Source organism: Anser brachyrhynchus (genome assembly GCF_964034855.1).
Source record: "Anser brachyrhynchus genome assembly, chromosome: 6".
In the NCBI taxonomy this organism is placed as follows: domain Eukaryota; kingdom Metazoa; phylum Chordata; class Aves; order Anseriformes; family Anatidae; genus Anser; species Anser brachyrhynchus.
The window spans coordinates 28,864,143-28,887,038 of NC_137700.1; the positions used below are offsets into that span (position 1 = coordinate 28,864,143).

Consider the following 22,896-nt stretch of genomic DNA (forward strand, 5'->3'; position numbering starts at 1 on the left):
TGAAGATCAACAAGAGCAAGTGCTGAATTCTGCACCTGGGACAGGGGCAACCCTGGCCACATATACAGACTGATGAGAGGCTGGAGAGCAGTCCTGTAGAAAGGGATCTGTGGGTTTTGCTTGACAGCAAGTTGAACACGAGTCAACAGCGCACCCTGGCAGCCGAAAGGGCCAGCCGTACCCTGGGGTGCATCAAGTATGGCATGGCTAGTCAGTCAAGGGAGGAATGATCCTTGTGGGTCCCTTCCAACTTGGGATGTTTTTGTGATTCTACGATTCTGTATTTTACCCCTATTCACAATAGTCAGGTGCTAAAGTGTGCAGTCTTTATTATTACACCTCTCTTGCACTCCAGCTCTGGCCACACAAAATACATGTCAGTCTATCAGAAATCAACCCATTTCAGTCAGCCACGTAACACAGCATAAATTTTTTATCTGAACTTTAACAAGGGCATCCTCATATTATCAGTCTGTTTTCCAGGTTTAAAAAATTGGGTATTAGAATAAATTAAAGTTGAGATGCTGATTTCCATGCAACACAACAGCATAAATAGTATCATAACTCTAACTCATCATGCTTGGGCATCTCAGCCACGAAAGGGTAAGTCAAGTCTAACTGTAGGTGTTTTGTTTGCTTCTTGAGCTTTATTCCACAACTAGTGTAAACAAATACTGAATTTAACACCCCATAGGATAGAGGGGAAAATAGCTTTGAAACATAATAGCTAACCGCATGACGGCAGAACGTTATGTCTTCAGTTTTTAAGACTAAGATAAAGGACTTGCAGAACAGACAAGCTGGCATATATAATAAAAACACCATTCAATCAAAACTAGAGAAAGACCTGAAAAGAAACCCTACAAAATGAAGACCTAAAACAGTGGCAATGAACAGACTGAACTGCTTCATTCACAAAGCTGCTTTGGAATATGATTACCAGAGGATGAAGCTGAACATCCATTGAAGCTGCTGTCGTTTCAAAAACCTGTAAAGAGTTTACTAGCTCTTGGGCAGGAGCATCTCCTTTTTCCAGCAAGGACTTTCGGTCTGTTAAAAAACAGAAAAGACGTTCAGTTTCAGATTAACATGCCGTCCCCATTCTAGTAGTCCCTCAAATTAAATCAAAAGTATAGTTACCAAAATTATTTATGTGAATGTTGTTCCTTAATGAGCCAACCATAGCATCCCAGAGATGTGGCAATCCTGTTGCCATTTCAGCACCAAAATGTTTAGCTATAGTAGATAAGGCAAACTCAGCTCCTCTTCTCTGAACAACATATGGTTTCTGAGCCTAGAATTAAACAATTTAACAAAGTAGTGAGAACAGATACACTTAAGAATGAAGTACATCTTTTTGTTTGTTTCAAAGAAGCTTAATTTACTAAACAAGCATAAAAGATGATGAAAATTAAGTTTCCTCATTTGGTAAGAGTGCTTAGGTAGGAGTAGGAGTGCTATCAAGGTTACTAACATAAGGTCAAACTCAGAAACATTATTTTTGCATTCAGAAGCTATACAGATGCTTGCTGCACAGGCCCTAAACTGTAAGACTACTTTATTATTTATGGTTAAAAAAAACAAACAACAACAATAACAACAAAAAAAGCAAAAATACCATTCCACACACAACCACACTACTGATTTTTCTGGATAATAATTATTTTCAAGGAGGCTCCCATTGTTATACAGGTATTTGATTTTGATGGTGGGAATTTACAACATGTAAGTTAATATTTTTCTTCACCTTTTTTTATGCAGGTAAAAATGAAAATCTTTTATAGCAGATTATTTAAGTTCTATACGTTTGGGCATGTGGCTTTTGCTGACACAAACCCATTTCAGCTCAAGGTTTTCCAACTGGTTCATGTTTCAGAACTTCATATATTGCCAGTATTGGGGGACACAAAGAACTACAACATGTTAGCAAAACTTTCCAAAGCAATACTGGATTTGTTATTAAGCCCTTCTCCCACTCCCACCCTCTTCAGAAGGTTGAAATTGGTATAAATCTCCCTAATAATTAAGAATAAAATCCACAATGCTGTTCAGTAATCACAGTTCTGATTAGGATCATGTTAGATCATTTGATAGTTTTATATGAATAAAACATTTACAGAAAAAGGTTTTACACATCAAGCGTGGAGGTCAGATGTATGTCCTAACTCCAGCTGAATTTGAAACAGTTTTTAATGCTTCTGAGTTTCCATTGTGCATCAAGATGACCAAAACTTAATGTGGGTATCAGGATGCAATCACAGCATTGTGAAAATCCATTTGTATGGATTTATACTGAGGTACTCATGTAGTGTACTAAATGTAAAATATTTCAGAAGTATTAATTTGCTTAATGACACACATCATCATTAAATAACACATACTGCTTGCATCACAGAATTATACATCAACATTACATTCTCTCGGGGAAAGATCCTGGACACCCTTTTTGTAATGCTATTGACTTCACTGAATTCAAACTAATAAAGGGGAGGGGTGGACATGCAAGTTGAAAACGCGAGTTTTTGAACTTTACCTCATCGAGTTCTGTAGGAATGCTTCCACTACTGCCGGTGGGGAGGTCTGCAATTGGGGCTTTTGGAGCTTTTGGAGTAGGGCCTCGTCGACTTGTGATGGCAAAAGCAGCTTTCTGGTGTCTGTACAGTGTAATTATTCCCCTGTGCTTAGTAACTGTATGATGCATCCCATCTTTGTCAGAGTTGGGCCCTACAACAGAAGACAGAATAGCTGACAACAATTTAAACTGTGATTCAAAAAGGAGGTGGAAGCGATAGCCACCTACAAATCATCTGCAGATCTCAGCATGCTTTGAAAACAATGGATAAGCATCATCATCCTCAGGGACAGAGAAAAATTAAGTACAGAGTGGAATTACTCTGTTAAGAGCATATTAGAGACTTGACAAGGAAATCTGTGTGCAAACTGCCAGATGAATTCTTATTCATCAAGAAGTAAAACTTCAGTCAAATAAGAAACCTTTGCACAAGTTTTTACATAAACTGGCATATGTCCTGAAGTTCAAACAAACCTCTGTAATCCTTAAAAATAGTTAAACATTTTGAAACAAAAGCAGATGCCATCAGAATCTTTTGATTTGTTGATGTTTCTACTTAAGTTAATCAGTTTAATTTTCAATCAGATGTGAATGTATTACTCCTCTGAGATGGAGTATATGTTACAAAAAAATGTATAATGGTAAAACCTTAAAGTTGGTTAAAAGCTTTAAAAATATAATGGTTTTAATCTGCATTGTTCAATTAATCCATACATTTTTGGCAATGGACAGTCATCTAAGGGAAGTCCATGACCATAGTATGCACAGGACGTTTTTGTTCATTTCAAACACTGTCCTCATCTTTCTATTAGCCTACAGAACATAAGTCAGATTTTTTTTTCCTTCTTACTGACAAGCTACTCTCTGGTTCCATAGTAATTCAGTTTCAATGAAAAGCTTCATATTGCACGTAAATGAAGTTGATAATGATAGGTGAACAACAGTAAATAACTGAAAATCAGAACTAAAGTCTTTTATACACAGTTTGTGAAAAACACACACGGCATTAACCTATACACTGTGTGCAACTGCAAGATACCTGAATGAAGTAATTACTAATAAATGAAGACTTAGTTGCTGGCATTTTAAAAACACTGAAAGCATGACTCACTCAGATACTTATTTTTTAACAGTTCAGAGACAAGCACAGACAAATTTTTAAGATCCCAGCAGTGTTACGTATCATACCTTTTGAATTTTCATGGCTACTCTGAGGCTGTGCAGGACACGCTGCCAGTGGGGTAAGATGTGGATCCACACAGAGAGAATTGCAGAGATTTTTTATAATCTTTGAGTTGGGACAAGGAGACCTTGTTGTACACTGCTGAAGTAACTTTGCTATGCATGAAGCCACATAGTTCTGTACTAGCGTATTCTCCTCTTTTTTGATAGCTTCCATTAAAGGTTTTATAACAGGATTTAATTTTTCTGGAAGTTGCTGCAAGTTCACAACTGCACACGCAGCAAAAGTGTGGACTCGCAGATGCAGCACTTGCCACTCTTGATTTGTTTCTGTAACAGTCATTTGGACTTGTTGTCGTTTACTGTCCAACTGTTGTAGAAGTTTAGGATTCAAAGGAAAGGATGATGTCACTTCATTGAAAACAGAAGTAACCTAATAAAGAGGAAGAGAAAGTTACAAATCTGTGTCATTATAAAATGGGATAGCCTCTGAACACCGAAGTTTTCATGGCAGAAGAGTCATTTCGACAGGTATCTTCATCTCCATTTTTCCAGCAAATAACAGGAAATGCTGCAAAATTTAGTTTCTGGAATCTTGAACTTCCAATTCAAGGGAAAAATTGGACATATTAAAAACATTTAAATTCTGGATTGTGAAAACTAGAAGAGGTTTAGATACTTCCCAAAATGTATCCTATATCCACCAGATGTATCCAGATATTTTGGTTTACCAATATGAAAAAGATAGAGTGATGAGGAACATGCTATGAATGCAATAGGCCAGAAAGGATGTGTAAGGTTCTGTGCACGCAGAAGTTATTTCTAAGCTGATTTTCCTTTGAGGTAAGACGGGTTGAGATAAAATCTAAGGAAAAAGTCAACACAGAACAGTAGTTGCAAGACTTGCCTTATTTCCCCTCCTCCCTCCAGCTGCATGACTATTGTTGCTTAAATTTGTCACAGGAAACGGATTAGAAGCACCATGAAGTCATGGAAACACTGAGCTTATTCTGCTGTTAGGACAGCTGGACTCTGAAATGTTTAATTGCCTTTTACTTTTAAATGTTCGGGTCAAGTCTTTCAACTATGAAGCAGTACAAACCCAATACTTATCTATATAGCTGTAGAAGCCTTAAGTTCTACTCCACGTGACCCTGATGACTGGAATGACCAAGTTGGAATGACTAAGTGATGCAGAAAACGTGCTAGGAGAAGCACAGCATTTTTACACCTAATTCATGGAGACAGATACTACAACAGACTTGGCTTGGTCTATGTTTTTTAAGAAAACCTGAAGAGTTGAAAAGGGAGCAGAAGACAGCCACAGAAAAAAAGCGAATAGCTATGGTATGCATTTTCTGAAGACCTCAAATCCAGAATGGGTATCTTTTGAATATAGATACATCAGTCAAGCAGCTGTATTACTAGACTGACGAGTAAATAGTTGAGGTATATGAAAACTCCTGTACTTCACATACTAAGAGCTTTTATGATTATGTCTTCACCTTAGGAATCTACTCAATTTAGATGGCAGCCCTAGTAAGACTGGCTGCCAAAATCCCTTCAGCCCGTATAGACAGTTATCTATAACTTTAAAGATAGGTTGAGATTTCCAAGTTAAGCTGCTACACATTGCTACAAAAGTATTACAGTCTGGGAATTTGAAGATCCAGCATCTTCCTAGGTTCTCATCATGGCCATAATCATACAATCTTTAACATTCTCTTGTTCTTCTTCCCAGCATCCCAGTTGCACAGACAAACCTGTCCAGGATCTTGATTGCCTTTCTTCCCCCAGAAAACTGTACCACATCCATCCCCATTCATTCATCCCTCCAAATCTACACACCTTTCCCACCCCAGACACCTCTAATTTAGCAGGCTTTCAAATCTACAAGCTCTTCATTTACATCCTACCTTATCTGTCCATGCTCTTTTTTCTCTTTGATTCAGAAACCATTTTGGGGTTGGAACAAAAGCCTTTTAATCTGTTGTCCCAACATTATCAGCTGTTTTTGCTTACAGAACTTTTCACATCAAGGGCTACCTTTTATATGTAAAGCACGTCTAACACTGATGTTTTCAGATATATAAAAAAGAGCAATTTAACAGGCAGGAGGAAATAAAAACCCTTTTAAATACAACAACTTTTAGAAAGCTCCCTTTGCATGAATTTGCACAGTTCATTTACTAGTCTTTTGACAATGGTTTGAAACAGTTCCAGCTGCTTTGTTCTGTGTAGATTTCAATAGTCAACCATCTACCTTGCGTTCTACTTAATTTTTGGTATAATCTGTAAACATTGCAGTGTGTGTGTGGGGGTGTACTATCTATTACACATCTCATGTCAAAGGAAGTATGAAGTCATCATACGATTTCTGAAAGTAATAATTATGCTGAATATGTATTTCAAGACAGTAATAGATTTGAATGAAGGGCAGGCATGCCTCTACTTACCAGATCATTTGCTTGATCTATTGTAAATACACTGCAGTTTATTCTGTTTCCGATATCAATATGTGCATCAGCTAATAGTGAAATGAGTTGTTTACATTCATTCTGCATTCGTGTAAAAGGAACAGCAATTTCATCATAATAGAGGTGTTCAGAAAGGACCCCAAGTAAGCGAGGTTGCACACAAATGGCCACAGCTCTACATTCCTGTAACAGAGAAGATACATAATTTGTATTTTTGAGTAATCAAGATTTCTTTTGTTCAGATATGGGTAATAAACAGCAGAACCTAGCTACAGAAATCCAGGTTCCAGAGGGACCATTAACACTTTTATCCGTATTAAAGGCATTACAGATTATGAACAAAACTTTCAGTCTGCCACTAGAACTGGAGTGATCGTGAACATAGGAAAGAGTCATGTTAAAAGGAAGCATTGACCTCAGATAACATGCATCTTGGATAGACTAATTTGTAGAAGAAATGTGAACGTATTTACTGATTCATAGTTCTAACAGTTGGCATTTAGCTACTAGAGTAGCATAATTTATTCCTGCATCGTCTAGCTATCAAGATTTTAACATTTAGATGTACAAATACCATTTTAGCTTATAGACTGAAATTTTATTTCAAGCTGAAGTAGCAGATGATGAGCTACGGATCAAGTTAGTAAAGTCAAATTTATTTTTGCTGCAGAAACATCCTACCTTTTGCAACGCCGCCCACTCACAGATTACTAATGCAACACTAATCCTCTGCAAGGCAGATTTAGAATTCAAGTGGAAGAGCAGTAGCTGAGCTAATGATTCAGCTGGCTTTATTTCTTGAGTAACGGTATTTACACCTGGGTCACAAATACAACAACAGAGTGCTCCCAGCAACCTGACAAAAGGAGAAAGAACAGTTGCTTCAATGTTACAATTACTCATCAATTAATGATTCAAAATGAAGATGCCAAAAAGTCTATGTGATTAGATTATAGCAAAAACATTGTGCAACAAAAAGAATAAATTGCTTTTAAATATTTTTTTCAGGTTTCCAGTAAACTGACTTTGCTGCCATCATCCGAGCTCGCATGACAACATAATCCCTGGTTGCTGGATCTTCTGCAATGCTGTCTGCCCCAGCAATGTACTCCTGAATCACCTCCTTATTCTGGGTTTGACCTTGACGCAGTTTAGTACCTGCCTTTTCCTGCGGAATAAAGTTGAGAAAGGTTTAACATAAATAAAGCAATAGAGAAGATGAATTCATATTCCGTAACATTTCCAATAACCATCATATCCTGCAAAAATTGGACTAACCCAGAACATTTATTGGATAACAGACTTCTGAAAGTAGTTCATTATTATAAATCCCTTCTCCATTAACACTTCGCTTTGGTCCCATTAAATGAAAGATATTGTCCCTTCACTTGAAAATTAGTACTAATCCTCAACATGTAACTGAACAACTTCATTTTCAGTCCACGCAAATGAAGAAGGAAGTCTCTTTCAGAATCTTCTTCAGAAATAAAGTAACACTTTAGACTTAATCCCACAAACAGTTGTTAAAGAAATCACTGTAGATACAGAACCAAGTAAATACTTGTAAAATACAAGATCCCCTTTTAGCATACTACATGACCAAACTCTGAATTCTCATGAGTAACTTGAGAACTATTTTGCTCTACAAAACTGGGGTCTACAACGTAGGTTACATTTGCAGTTGTGGAAAGGCAACACTACTTCCCTCTTAACACTTTCAGAAAATGTCTCTACTACTGTGCCTGGTAATCATTTTCCTATTTTCCTCATAACGCTTAGTGAGGTCACATTTCACTTACTTTTGATCTGGTTTTTACTTCTAGCAACATATTTAAGTCAATCGGTAAATGAGATGGCTGCATCATTAAGCAGAGCCAGGCTCCCATCCACGGACAAGCAGCTGCAACCACATACTGTACAGATGCCTTACTTAACAGTTCCAGCCATACCTGGGGTAAGAAACATAGTGCAAATCATGACAATTTTGTGGTTTTTGTAAGATCACATACACGTTGATAAAATGAAGGAACCATTCTGCTCCCTTTCAGTCTCTATTCTATTTCTATCAGACTCTATTCTGCTCAGTCTGTATTCTACTCCCTTTCAGTCTGCATCACATAGGTAGACTACAAATAATTAACAAGAACAGATTATGCTTTATTGGCACAAAAGAACAGAGGATACAAAGAGGTAGATACACTATCAGTATATATCTAGGCCATAAGTCATACAAATACCTTGTGAATAAGATCCAGAATTTCTTGGTTGCTTTCCAAGATACAGAACTGAAATATGTGTCTCAACATGTCTTGCAAAATTGGAGTCAGCCATGTTGAAGAGCTCTGAAACAGGAATATCGTGATTGAGAAGATTCCAATATGCATCATAATAAAATGCTAATATCTCCAATTCTTACCTGGTCTTGAGTAGAGAGTAGTGTGAACAATGTTTCCAGTGCTGCTTTTCGTACAGAAGATATAGTATGATGCAAGAATGGCCACACACGTGGGACCAACACTGTGAGTGACTGCTGAATGCTAATATATGAAATAGAGATAGAGAGGCAGTGAAAATGGGAAAAAAATAAAAGTATTGTCACATATGTTGGGTAATTTTAAGTGAGAGATCAAATTACTACAACTTAAACATTTTAAATAGTTTGAGTCAGTATCATTATTTTTCATAAATATAGAGGTTTTTTCTTATTGGTATAAAGCACTAGCTGATTTAAGCATGTATTTTTACTGTGGTGCTTCCTAGATTATACTTAGGCCTTTGTTCAAATATTTAGAGAAAATATATTTTTAGTTTTAAATTTATTATTAGGCATGATTTTAAAACCCAAGTTTGGTTTTATTTTTTTGTGTGTGAACTTGTACATCAACTGATACACATAGTACGCGTTGAATTACAGATGGGGTTAGCAACAGAGCTTCACTCTTAACTTTGTGCAAAAAACAACTTCAGTAGGGACAATCATTCAGAATGTGAAAGGCGAGATGTTTAAAGTGGAAATACTGCTAGTTTAGTATGTGTATCACAAAAAATGTTAACATACTAACATGCAATCCCTTTAGTTTGGCAATCCTGAATAGCAGCACTGTCTTCAAACTTAAAGGATTTATTTTACTGTTCCAAAAAGCTAACAATACCTGCCCTTTGCAATTAAGAATTTATCTTTCAGAAAAAAAAGCCTTAATATAAAGAAATAAGGAAGGAAGATACTTGCCTTTGAAAAAGGGGCAAAAAAGAATTCCCCATCATACATAACAACAAGCAGTTAACATCTTCCCCCTCCTTTCTTCAGTGAACATTCCAGTAACTTAATTTACCCACTGCTTTATCCACCTTTCAGTCAAACATAATGTGAATTTTTAAGTTTGTAGCTTTCTTTAGAACTATTCTAATAGTAAACTTCTACAGGCATTTGCATGTGTTTTAATGTAACTAGTTTGCTCACTTACTTGGAGTTTGTCAACAGGAGCAGACAAAAAAGTTTGTGGACAGGGCCACCATGTGAGTGCAGCTAATATGCTTTACAGAAATACCCAACACAACCAGAGGAGGGAAGAAAAAAAGTCACATATAAACAATATCTATTACCTTTTAATTATTTTGGTGCCCATTACTAATGAAATGAAACTAGAAGCACTGTCCTAACCTTCCCTTTGAGGAAAAGCCAGAGTAAAATTAAACTACTGGTTTAAATTGAGCATCTGCTTCTATGTGATTTAAGGCAACTTTGATTATCCCAATCTGAAAATAACTTGACAGTCATACTGAATACTGGAGTAATACTAATTAAAAAGTTACCTGCACTTGCGGACCTGAGGATAAGTCAGAAGGGAAGAAAGAAGGATCATGATACTGTTTGTGGAAGCTGTCAAGTCATCCAACTCCAGGAGCGCATCCCACAAAGTATTAAGAATAAAAGGCACCTAGACAAGTAAGCAGAAAAAGTTAACACAGAAAAAGAGAAGAAAAATATCCAAGTGCTAGTTGTGTTATTTTCTTTGCTCAGACCAAAAGTGAAATTTTCAATCAAAATCAATGGAAAACAGCTCAGTCACCTTCTGAGACTGAAGGTGGACCAAGCTTTCCACTACTGGTACTAAAGATGCTGCAGCAACAGCTCGGACATCATCATCCAGATCTTGGAGACCTTCAATTATTGCAGGTAGCACTTTAGGCAATAATGTGTCGATCATGTCCTGCCAAAAAGACCAAAACAATCTTTAAACTTAAAATCACATAATGCACCAAACAAATAAAATGTACTTCAAGTGTGTGAATAAACCTCTTTGTTATATAACCAGAAAGCACAGGTCCAAGAATATAATCTAAATATTTGAAGGTACCATTCATGAAATAAAACCTAGGTTTTATATTTGAATGAACTTAACTTTGTTCAGCTTTTGTGTAAACAAAACCCAGTGTTTGCTGAATAATATGATTAATAAACTAAACTTCTTGTAGCACAGAGCTCTGTTCACCTCGCGTATGAAAGTATGATAAAAACCAGAGAGGTACAGCATCTATTTATAATCTGTTTTGTGCAAGTAACTGTTAACAAGGTTACAGCAATACAACTATGTTGATACAAAACTGCAAATTTCTGCAGCATGGATTATAAAGATGCAGTTACACATCTTAACCCACATGAGAATGCAGTGCAAGCAAATACAGTTTTATCATATCAACCCGTTGTTCAGGCACATCTTCATCTCTGAACAGAGCTTTCTGTTCCAAAACTCTCTACAATTTGTCACGAAGGTTATTACCTGACGGACCGCCAAAGCGTATTTTATTCCTAAGAGACCACCATGTCTCACTTCCCACTGCTCCTGTGTAAGCAGCTTCAGGAGAACATCGACAGTTTTATGAACTCCAGTCTCATTCATATGTTTCAATACTACTCCCAAAGTCTGAGCACAAGTCTCACGCACTGGTGCTACCACCTAGGATAAAGTAAATGAGGAAACAGGTATTTCAATATGAAATTTGACTTAGAAATAAATCAATGAGTAGAATCAGGTGAGCAAAACTGCTATATGAGGTGAAATTTGTGTTACCTATTACTTTGCAGTAAGCATCTCATAGCAGTTACAGCAGGCACATGCAGTATCAGTCTACAAAGCACAGCTGATCTGCTGCAGTATAATCTGCAGAAGTCTGCTGATCTACCTGTTCACTCAGACAACTTACTTCATCTGAAACAAAGTCTCCAAATCTGTCTAATGCAAACACACAAAGTAGTCTAATAACCAAGTCTTCCAGCCACTCCTGATGCTGCTGGATCATCTGTAAAAAGAGGAAAAAATGAACACCTTATTTATTCATAGAGGATTTCTGACATGCTTACATTCACTAAATTTATATCAAAAAGGAATCCCAACATATGTTTAAATTGACTGAATACAGTCAACTTGCACAGATAATCAAGGCAGAATAATCAGCACTAATTCAGCTCTGCCCTGGCTTATCACAAACATCACAATGGTACACATAGTACTTTTAATCAAAAGGCTGGAAAGCACCATGTAAGGCAGACAGATGATTTTATCCCCATACAACACACAAAGGTAAGGTCACTTACATAATCTGTACTAAGTAATGTCAGTGTGTCCTAGGCAAATCAATTAATGCGTTTGAAGAATATTTACAAATAAACATGAACTATGAAGTAGTACTTCTTCAGTGTGGGAGACCAAGTGAAAAGAACTCATATTTCAGTCAAGTCTCCTCCAGATTAAAGTAATTAGCCCAAGCTTGTCTTGAGGCTCTGGCATCCGTTAATTAGAGGCCCTATAGCTTTGTAACTCCAAACCCCAGAGCAGAAGCCCCATAAAAGGAACTACTCTGACATCATCTTTCTCCATCCCCACTGTTGGCCTACTAGATCAGCATTTCCCTTGAAAACTGTAATTTTAATAAACATCATTATCACCATATTATGGATTATATCACAGAAATCATATATAATGTCAAAGAATTATAACTTGCATGTAGCATGCACAGCAGCCTTTGAAGCTAGCCTGGAGTACACAGGCTCTTTCCATAAATAGATAAGAAACCGATCAGAGTATCTTATCATTGCAGTGTGTGTTATTATTACTCCACAATCTCCATGGAACAAATACAATCCACATGGAAGCAAGGAAAGATAGCAGCTTCTGCCTGTTTTCCCCATACACAAAGTATGCTAAAGTAGTTTGATCTGCGTATGAAAAAGATATCTCCTCATTCTTCAACGCTCTCTAAACCACAAGCTTTCCCTGCTGCTTTTGTAGCAGGGAAGTCAGTCGGAATCTGAATGAGATTCACTATTAGTAAACAAGTTACTACTGTCAAGAAATTTAAACAAGTGTTTTCCTTCTAAATACATAGAAACTGTTTAAATACTTATGCTTATAATACAGTAACCAGACTGATAGGCAGCTTACTATTTAAGTGAATAAAATCAGATGGCCTAAGACACTTCATTGAACCTAGTTACATCATCAACTTAAATAGTGAATTTTGTTTCAGCACACTTCTAGCATCACCTGTAACTAATACTTTTCTAGTATGGAAGTTAGTATTTAATAAATTTACACACAGCCCACATATTAATGCTTGTTTATATATTAGTATGTTTTTTTGCAGATTTTTTAAAAGGAATTTAGCTTTTCATCAGTAGATGTAGTGATTTGATCCATATTATTTTGAGCGGACAGATCTCATGGTTTATATTCCCGCAATATCACCCACCTCCTACAAAGATTAAGTATTTTAAGAAGTCATTTTGCTAAACCTAATTTAAGAATTCAACATGACTAGAAACTCACCTCTTCTAAAGAGCTGTCTCCCATTTTACCACCACTTTTACCATGAGCTTTAAGTATCTCTCTCAGTCCAGTACCCGCACCATGTCGAACCTAGAAAAGTGAAAAAAATGGGAATTTTAAGATATTTAGGAACAGAAAATAAAAAATACACTGTTTAACTGAAAACACAGTGGAATTCACATCAACACCTTTTTTTTTTTTCCACATCATCTTCTTCTCTTAATAGAGACGTGCAATACTGTAGAATTAGTGGTATTCCACAGATTTGTGGACAAGGTAGTATCTTATTAGATAAAATGATGTACTTACAAAAAAACAAGTTGTTTTTGGACAGGTTAGTATTTATTAAATATTTGTCAGTTTATGGACAGAAGCAATTCAGAATTGCTTCCACTTTCTAACAGAGAAGATACTGTTATCATATTTGCAGTAACGTAGCCAGTAAAGGCAGTTTTCATTTAGTTTTACTTCCCTATGTTACAAAACACTAGTTTTTGGACAAAGATTAACAAATACCAATAAAGTCACCTTACGTGAATCTCAGGAATTACCTAAGAGGCTCTGGCAGTTAGTTTCTAAATCATTGCTATTTCTGACTTTGCGAGAAGGGAGAGGCACAAGGACTGCTCACAGATTAACCATTTATAGTAAGTTTATAAGCTACAGGAAAGCAGCACTTTTAGTAAACTTTGTATTTAGTAGACTTTGTATTAAACAAAATTTAGACCCCCAGTGAGTATCTTGGGGTCCGCAAAACAAATCTCTGAGAATTACTCTTCTGCACAGCTTACAAACCTACCTTGCTTGGCTAAACATTGCCAAAAAAAAGTGAACAAATGATATGCGAAAGCAAATTATAACCACATATACGTTCCCACCAAGCAGTTGAATGCACTAGGAAGAATTTTGGAAACTACAGAATAGCAGTACAAAGACGTGCTACAACAATACCTGTTTCTCTTATTTTTGGTCCCTAACTGGACACAACTGACTAATCAAGAAAAGCCAGCACAATAGTTACACCAAACCTCTGTGTTTGCAACATTTTAACTGGGTTTTCATTGAGAGACCTTTACATAGGTTTGCGTAGAACTTATTCTGTGTTTTTTCTTTAATAAAAGATATTTGATATACATACTTGTTGCTAGTAGAAAAATATTGTATTTCATTTCATGATAGTAACAACTAGAGAGGAGTGGTTGGTAAGTCCTCTAAGTATCAGAGTATTTTACATGAAATGCAAACTGAAATATGCACAGCTAGTGGCTGCTGGTAAAATCTATAATCAAGACAATAAAAAACAGCCAGAGAGCAGAGTCTTAAAATCTCAACTGTTAATGATACATTGATCACTTGTTTATACAGTCTGGGATTGCTTATGAACTAGTTTTCACAAGCCAAAAGTTAACACTTTGCTAGTTAACTTCTCAGCTTCTCAAAACACAGAACAGCAGCAAGAAAGACAAATGTATAAAGGAAATACCAGTAGTAGGATTCATCTCACCTGACTTCAGCTGCCTATAAGCTAGGCACTAAACTAGTCACCCAGGCTGCCTATAGACACTGCAAGAAGATGCCAGAGGGTCATTTATAAACATGTATTTTGAGGTAGTCTAACCTGTTTTTCCATCAAGAACATATCATAACAATGATTTTGTATTGATCTACTTCCTTAATTCAGATGTGCTTGCCCTATATCAAATATAATAAGAAGGCTATGAGAATGTCTGCATTTCAGAAGACAAGTGGACTTTGACTTCAACTGCAAACAGCCTGCTTTCAAATAGGATGAGGCTTAGTAGTTTAGATGCAGTGATGTGCCACATGAATGCAATTACCCTTCTTCTGGGCCCAAAATAATCATGCAGGCTGTGTATGACTTATCTCTGTGTTTCCAAGTTTGAGGTCAGTATAGGCAGAGCCAACTTGCTATCACTGAACCTGTGATACAGATAATGCCTAAGTACGTTACAGTTGTTGCTAACATTTAATCTTTCAAAAGATTAACTTTCTTATGACAAAACTGAGGTTAGTTGACAACAGTTATTCCCATCTTCTGTTCAAGGAAGGAAGTCTGCTGCCAGCCACTTCGTTATCTTTGCTTGGAATTTATAGAAAAGTTTGTGGAAAATAGTGGAGATTGAATAAAAGCATGAGCAGAACAGTTTTGAATCTTGAGCAGAACAGTTTTGAATCTTGAAAACAAGTTCACAAGGCAACCAAATATATAGTTTTTGTAGTTGGTATTAAATAACTTTTAAAAAAAACTTAAACATTCCTTTTTATAAATGAAGGGAACAAACAACAATTTTGTAACCTACTCACTGTTAAGTGATTTTTTCTCCCTTTTCTAACTGAACATTAGACAAACATGCATGCCACTGTTGTCAGCAACACTTGCACAGTATTCCACGAATTCCTGATAAATCCAAGCATGTTTTAATTACTTAACTCTTTTTGCTCAAATTTCAGTATTTCCAAAATTCTCATTTTATTTCCCCTTTGAATAAGTCTTAGAAAAAACAGTTAATTTCTCTAAACCAGATCGGTCTCGACTTTGTAATCTATATTTACGATTGACATAATTTTTGATACCCAGTAAAATCCTCAAGTCCTAAGCATATGATTTCTGTGCTTCTGTTTAAATCTACTTTTTCTCAAACTTAGAGTTACACTTCAGATACTGCATGTGTCTTACCTCCCAGGAAGGGTTAAAGAGATCATTGCACACCTCTTCACAAAAACTTTCGAGAGGCCATTCATTTGCCTAAATTCACAAAAAGTAAGTATGAGACTACCAGAGAAAGGGATCAGGTGAACATTTCTTACACTGTATGCTACTTAGATACACAAAGGTAACAAAGACCTCCAAAGCTTAACCAAATAAAACAACTTCTTCCACTCTTCAGAAACTTTGCTGATTGGCACTGGATATTTTAAAAGGCTTGCGAAGTTTGGCTGGTAGAAGTATAACCTCTTCCCTAGGGTAATTAAGTTTGATCTTCTGGAATTCAGTCTCCTTTTCGAACCCCACTATGGCAGAAGATTCAAGTTTCATATCCCCTCTACCGACTCTCTGAATTTATGAACTTTGCCTTTTAAAAGTGTAATAGACAAACCCCAGTTTGAAATTACACTAGATAATCTAATTAGGTCAATTAATCAAGTAGTAAGCACCATCCTCACTCATAATAAGCACCTCATAAGACATATTCCACATTTCTGAAATCCAGGAGCATATCCATTATCTCCAAATTTCTTATAAGCAAGTTGACAAGGCTTTGGAAAAGAAATTATGATACTAACATTAGGAAGTTCATGCCATCATAAAGACAAAGCATTTAAAAGGCGAACAACCAGCATGTATTCAGTTCACAGTTGTCATTAATCTTTCATAAATGCATTTTCACAGCACTGTTTTGCAAATAAGAATTTAGTTACTAAGCTGTGTTTGGAAAACCTTATTTCAACTTTAATCAAGATACAGTCTCTATAAAATAAACTTTTATGCACTATTTGTATTCAGGTATAGCATTTCTAACAATTTTTCAGTTGATTGAAGCAAATGCAAATTTCTTCTAAGACTAAGGTATTGTTTAAATCTTAAACTACTAAAGATATAACTTAATTCTAAATTAAGCCTAAATTAAAGCGAGGCAAAGATTAAATGAAGTATACATGAACATTTAGATCAAAATATTTATGACTGTGTGTAATCTTGTTTTCTAAGTGTTCAGCACAGTTTTACAGTTCAATATCCAGGTCTGACACCTGTAATCCACCTACTCAGGTTCACTTGGATAGACTATTACCAAGATTAAATGTGTTTTCTTCTCAATGCTGTACACAGTTCAAAGTCCATTTGCTTCACTACATACAGTAAGTTGCCAATAACATTGTTTACTCTTTCTCATAATGCTAGAATGAGTAAAGAATTTGGGAGCATAAGGAAGTTTTATTTGATGTTACTCTACTAAACAACCAAATGATCATTTTTGCTAACAGCACATCATACCTCTTCTGGAGCATTTTCTACCAGTGTTTTTGAGTCTGTGGCAGGTTGGTTAATGACAACATTTGCAACTTTTCTTCTCTTTTCTTCTGGTTCTCCATCAGTGCTGTCATTGCTGAGAAGGAACAAATACAAGTTTATGAACAGAAAGTATGCTTTAGGGGAAACAATTACTTCTACAACTGAAGTCTCAGATACAATAAAAAGTGCGACAAGAACGCAAAATAAAGAAGTTTAACACCTTCTGAAACACGCACAATAGGTACAAAGTTGCAGGTAACAAAATTCAGTGCGGAGGCAAATTGACAATCTTTTTCAGCCATTTCAAAGAAATACAGCAATTCTTAAATAAAACCAAGGAGAAATATTTTTGTTTACTGCTCATTATGAATACAGCAGGTCCAATAATGTGTCACTAAATTACCGTGATGAAGAACATACCATACATAGGAAAGTTATATCTATAATTTTTCATTATCATCTTCATAATTCTCCCATTTTCATGAATTATTCTCAAGACATATTTACTAATAGGGACAAAACAGAAGTTTTTAACTGTACCATTGCATTATTCCAAGACTCCTCTACAGCCAGATTCTTAATAGAGTCTACTGGGAATGAGTACAACAGTTGCGTTTTACCATCAACACGATTACCACGTAAAATATTAAGAGGCAAAGACCGTAGGAAGTTTTTCAACAGATAAATCAAATTACAATTCAAGCCTGACTGAAAAAAGAGCAAAACAGTTCACTCTTATACCTCTTCTCATTAGCTTCTACTGCATCTCTGGATCTTTGCTTTGCAAACAGCTTAGCCATTCTTTTGGCTTTATTCTTTTGTCTGCTGCTCATACCAGCTCGAAATTCTGAGTCAATTAACTCAGCAGCCTGAAGAGTCTGAAAGAGAAGTCATCCATTGTCAGCAATTCTTACAACAGAGGTCCTGAAAAATCCCCAAACCCACATTGTGTTCAACCTCCCCAGCTCTCCATTATTCGAAACTCAGAGCAGCAGTTTGACATGAAATAATACTAATGTGGAACTATGATGCTTAAGAGTTCAGGAAGCCAAAGCATACCATGTCAGACGTTGATTATCATATTTAAAAATAAAAAAAATTATAACTGCAGAAGCTGAAATAAAGCAAACCCACTGTATTATTCCTTGCAGTCAAACAGCCCGAGGTTTTACCTACAGGTTGTTTGTTTACTAGTGAAACTGAAGAAGGAGAATAGTCCAGATCTTCATCATTGAACAGATCTTCAGTGTTCATCCCAATTGCAGCACCCATATCTAAGCCAAGCTTCTTCTGTAACAGTTTCCTCTGCCGTGCTATCCGCTCTTTAGGATCAATTTCACCTTTAAAAAGTTTTTTAAAAAGGCAGACGTGTCAAGATTTCCAGACAGATCTATTAGTGAAGTCTTGCACAATGAAATAACATAACACCAAAAGTCACAGAATTAAATTCTATTTAGATAATACATAAATAAAATCTTTCAAACCCATTCATAATTCCTAGGAAGACCTTTTTGTTGTGGAAAATACAGAACTACCTTAAAGTATATTTTTAAACAGAAAGTAGCTGCCATGAAATTCATTAATTACACTTGGTCTACAAAAGAAAAAATAATGAAAAACTTTTTTTTTTTAATAGGAAAGTGCACTTTGAAAGGAGAGAACTAACACTTAAATTAATCCAGCAACTGATTCAAGAACTAGTGCTTTGTTAATCACCACATGCATCCCTGTGGGATCTGGTAAGGTTTAAGGTTGATTTATATATTTTTTTTTTAAAACTTTTTGTTCTCCAAACGTTTGTCTTCCGTTGGGAAACAGAGATCTAAGAAATAAAAACCACCAGTAAAACCCTCAAATAACATTCAATCCAATATTCTGTATTAAGTTAGGCTGAATCGGAACCTGTTTTCTAAAGAAACATTCTTCCTTGCCACATGTGCAGGACCAAGGTATCTCCTCTCCTTCTGCCCAAACTGCCAATTGCAAGGCAGACTGATGCGTAAGGATGATTTTCCTAGGGTGCTGTACTCTGTCAATAAACTAATCCTCAAGCTTCATGTGCCAAGTGAGGCTCATTTAGAAAGTTAAAAGAAACTACCTTAAGAATGTTCTGTAAACAAATACCTGAATTACTTAACACCTAGATTTTGGGGGTATTCACATTTATATTAAAAATAACAGACAAATTCAGTGCCTGTCTAAAATAAACCTGCCAAGTAAGTTTGCTACATATAAACCCAAACTTGTTTCTCAACAGGTGGGGTTTCATTAGAAATGAAATTTGTAGAAGACCTTATTAACCTAGCATAAAAGATGGCAAACAACAAAATACTAGTGAAGCTTAAAAAAAAAAAAACAGAATATGCCGTAAGTGTCAGGAGCCATGGGTTCTGTTCCTCCCTGATCTTTTCTGTATGCTGCACAGGGAATAAGTGAATCAGGGCTATGCAGCCAGAGTGGATTCTTATCTATAGCACCATTTCATTTGGTGGAGGAACTGAAAGATGGACTGGAAGCAGAGCAGAGAAGTACAGTAACAACTACACATACATATATGTATGTATATCTTATAGATAAAAATAATTCTATGCCACTTTACAGATGTAAACCAACTCCGCTAAAAAGTTGCAGAAAGATGTCAGGCAAGTCACTTGAAACAAAAGGTATCATCACACCTGTGATGCATGCATATTCTACGTTGCTTACAGGAGACCAAAGTTACAAGTAAACTGACTAAAAAGCAGCAACAACATTTCTAAGAGAAACGGTAAGTTAACTGATACTAGGTAACTCTGGCTTGATATCCCATGCTCATTGCAGAAAAAGATTATTCTGCCCCTTTTCCACTAGCAGACTGTAAACGCTGATGTCTGTATAGCATTCAAATGCCCCAACAATATACTCTATAGGAAGGCCTGCATTATGCTACGAACACAGATAGTGGCCACTGGATGGAAGAAAACAAAGCAGTAACTATTTCCTTCTGTACAACAATTGAGCAGAAGTCCTCTAAAGACTTGGAAATTAACAGCTCTTAAGTATCTTAACACGCACTGAAGGTTTTAAATATTTGACCTTCTGACCTTAACAGTTTTATCCCAGTATTTTTCATGCACTCTCTATATTTGAAACCCTCGTGCTTTTCAATAAGACACATCCTACTAGCTATATTGGGAACATTGTTTTAATGAAGACCAAGTGGTCATAGTTCCTGCATGTCAAAAAAAAAAAAAAGATTATTCAAAAATTCTACAATAGCCTTTAACACCACTTTTCCTGTCCCACTCCTTCAGGTATCCACTCTCCTCCCAACATGCACAATAATTCAAATGAAAGAAAATACAAACACACACACACACCCCCTACAAAAACCCTCTAATTCAAGAAAGGTAATACAAACCAGTTATGCTGGGGCATATTTTCTTCCTTTTATTTCCCATGGTTTCTCAGGATGCTAGGATGACTAGACTTTTAATAGAGACACCATATACTTCTTCAAACCAGTAAGTTCTCTAGTTCACAAGTAAAATATAAAAGATATACCTGATTTATCATCCTGGACTTCAAATTCTGCACCAGCAGATCCAAGAAGAGATGCTCCGTGTTTTAACAACCGACATATATCAAATCTATCAAAGCGCAACCGATCTGTTGAGGGTGAATCTTCCATAGGACTTTCTGATCCTGGTTCTAAACAAACATTGAAAATAATATGAAGTAAAATGTGATGAAAATGTTGTTCAAAGTTTTGGCAGAAATAAGAGTGGTGTAGAGGAAGAAATAATTTCACTCCCCCAAAGAATCATCAGGCACACAGGATTTTGACTCGTAAAATGTAAAGACTCCATTTCATGAAGAAAAAAACTTCTCATATTTTTCCCTTTATAAATTTAGCTTTTTAAAACTTGGGACACTGATGCAGTACTGGGTCTTCTCTGCACACGGATGGCCACCTTGCAGTTTGAGCTGCACGTTGTTCACAAATAGTTCAACTGTAAGTATCATGCCAACACTGCACCGTCTGACCAACAGCAAGGCAACCCTGATACGGGGAGCTGGGGAGTAGTCCAGCTGCAGGTACAATGCAGTTCCGTGCTGATACAGCAGAGAGCTGTTCCTCACAAGGTGTCTTATCATTTCTTGGTTGTGAATTCACTTCCAAAGTATTCCCTCCCCTCAACACTTGAAGATTAGTGTGTCTTGTGGCTCCTAGTCATGCACAGCTTAGTGTCCAAAAAAAATGGCCCATGCCTACATAACCCAGTACACTCACATCCTGAATTACAGCCAGCACTACAAATACCATTGTTACCTACAAGAAACACAGCATTTAGTTTACTGGTTCACCCCACACTTATTTATCAAAGTTTGTTCATTTACAGTAGAATGAGTCCAACTGCATACAGATCGCTGTACAAAATGAGTAATGCGTACGTTTCTTCAGACCTGAAGAAGTTAACATTTCATTATACATATACATGGTAGATTCTATAAATAAAGCTATTAAGTACACAGATAAATATGGTTCGCTGAGAAAGACTCAGCATAGCTCCTGAAAAAAGCCCTCTCATCAACATCCTTAAAGAGCTTCATCAAGTGGATAGAGGGGATCTACTGGACATAACAGCCATTCAAAAGCTTTTGGCAAGGTTTCATACTAAAAATCGAAGGAACCAATTTACTACAGTTGGGGAAAACATCCTCATGCAGACTGAAAGCTGATTAAAGCTGGTTAAAGACAGATAAAAGCCATGGGTTCCTTCAGAGATCAATGTTGGAACAAATTCTATTTGTCTTTACAATGGAAGGGAGATTTCACTGTGCACTCTTCTCCCAGCATGTACGTGACACTAAGCTCTTTCCAGTAACCCAGTGTTACACTGGCACTAAGAAATCCAGGAAGGACTCTCAGAGCAGTGATGGGCAACAAGATAGACTGCAAAGTTAAGAACCTAAGCCATGACTAAACAACACTGAATTCAGAACTGGGAGTAAACAGTCAATAAAGATTTTGGAGGCACTACAGTCAGTTTCTGTATTCACCAGCTTACTGGGCAGTTACAGAACAGCCAACTAAGTACTGGCTATCATCAGGAAGAACACTGAAAACATGATGCAACACAACATTTTGCCACTAACTGTACATAACAGTACTCCAGGGATGCAAGTATACCATGTGCAGCTTTGTGCATCTAAAGGAGGACATAAGAATAAGAAAAGCACTGATAAGGACAAATAAAGTTATCCAAAAGACAGAGCAGCTGTCTTGTGAGGAGAGACTAAAGAGGTTGCAACTCTTCAAGCTGAAGAGGAGAAACCTGTTGGAGGGGTGCAAATATGATGAAGGTTTACAAAAATCATAAAGGCAGTGGGTAAGGCAGATGCGGCAAATTCTGCAGTAAAGGAATCAGGAGGCACTGAATGGAACTAGTATGAGATCACCTCAAAAGTGCTTTGTTGATTTTAACCACTTGCTAAATTTCTGGAACCTAAGTCACAGAAGGTTGTGAAGGTAGACAGTATCAGCAGGTTCAAAATAGGTTTAGAAAAAATCATGCACAATAAGTTCATAAGTACACTATAAAAGCAGCTGTAACATCCCTAATGCAACAGTTCCAGATGCAAAGTGAGCACAAACAGAACAGACTGCAGCAAGTCACCATTTCCCCTCTTTCAGAAAGGTGCTTTAAGCATGGGAACAGAAAAGATGGGAGTCTGTAAAATATCATGACAAACTTGCCTGGTTAAAGTTTTGCTGTTTCACTAGTTATTATTCATCTTAATTATACAGAGTAAAGCATTCTG

The 22,896-nt window shown here is 36.5% G+C and overlaps 1 protein-coding gene across 1 annotated transcript in view; it reads right to left on the reverse strand.

The window, feature by feature from the left end:
• BTAF1 (B-TFIID TATA-box binding protein associated factor 1) overlaps positions 1 to 22,896 on the reverse strand; it is a 48,147-nt gene that overhangs the window by 13,701 nt on the left and 11,550 nt on the right. The window contains exons 4-23 of the mRNA XM_080596494.1: positions 20,635 to 20,781; positions 18,268 to 18,431; positions 17,833 to 17,969; positions 17,074 to 17,185; positions 15,757 to 15,825; positions 13,059 to 13,148; positions 11,437 to 11,532; positions 11,013 to 11,189; positions 10,302 to 10,442; positions 10,045 to 10,169; positions 8,648 to 8,768; positions 8,469 to 8,573; positions 8,031 to 8,180; positions 7,257 to 7,399; positions 6,913 to 7,087; positions 6,211 to 6,414; positions 3,761 to 4,187; positions 2,534 to 2,724; positions 1,141 to 1,294; positions 941 to 1,050 (exon numbers count right to left, since the gene is read on the reverse strand). Coding sequence (XP_080452620.1) covers positions 941 to 1,050; positions 1,141 to 1,294; positions 2,534 to 2,724; positions 3,761 to 4,187; positions 6,211 to 6,414; positions 6,913 to 7,087; positions 7,257 to 7,399; positions 8,031 to 8,180; positions 8,469 to 8,573; positions 8,648 to 8,768; positions 10,045 to 10,169; positions 10,302 to 10,442; positions 11,013 to 11,189; positions 11,437 to 11,532; positions 13,059 to 13,148; positions 15,757 to 15,825; positions 17,074 to 17,185; positions 17,833 to 17,969; positions 18,268 to 18,431; positions 20,635 to 20,781 — 3,038 coding nt within the window. The remainder of the gene's footprint in view (positions 1 to 940; positions 1,051 to 1,140; positions 1,295 to 2,533; positions 2,725 to 3,760; positions 4,188 to 6,210; positions 6,415 to 6,912; positions 7,088 to 7,256; positions 7,400 to 8,030; positions 8,181 to 8,468; positions 8,574 to 8,647; positions 8,769 to 10,044; positions 10,170 to 10,301; positions 10,443 to 11,012; positions 11,190 to 11,436; positions 11,533 to 13,058; positions 13,149 to 15,756; positions 15,826 to 17,073; positions 17,186 to 17,832; positions 17,970 to 18,267; positions 18,432 to 20,634; positions 20,782 to 22,896) is intronic.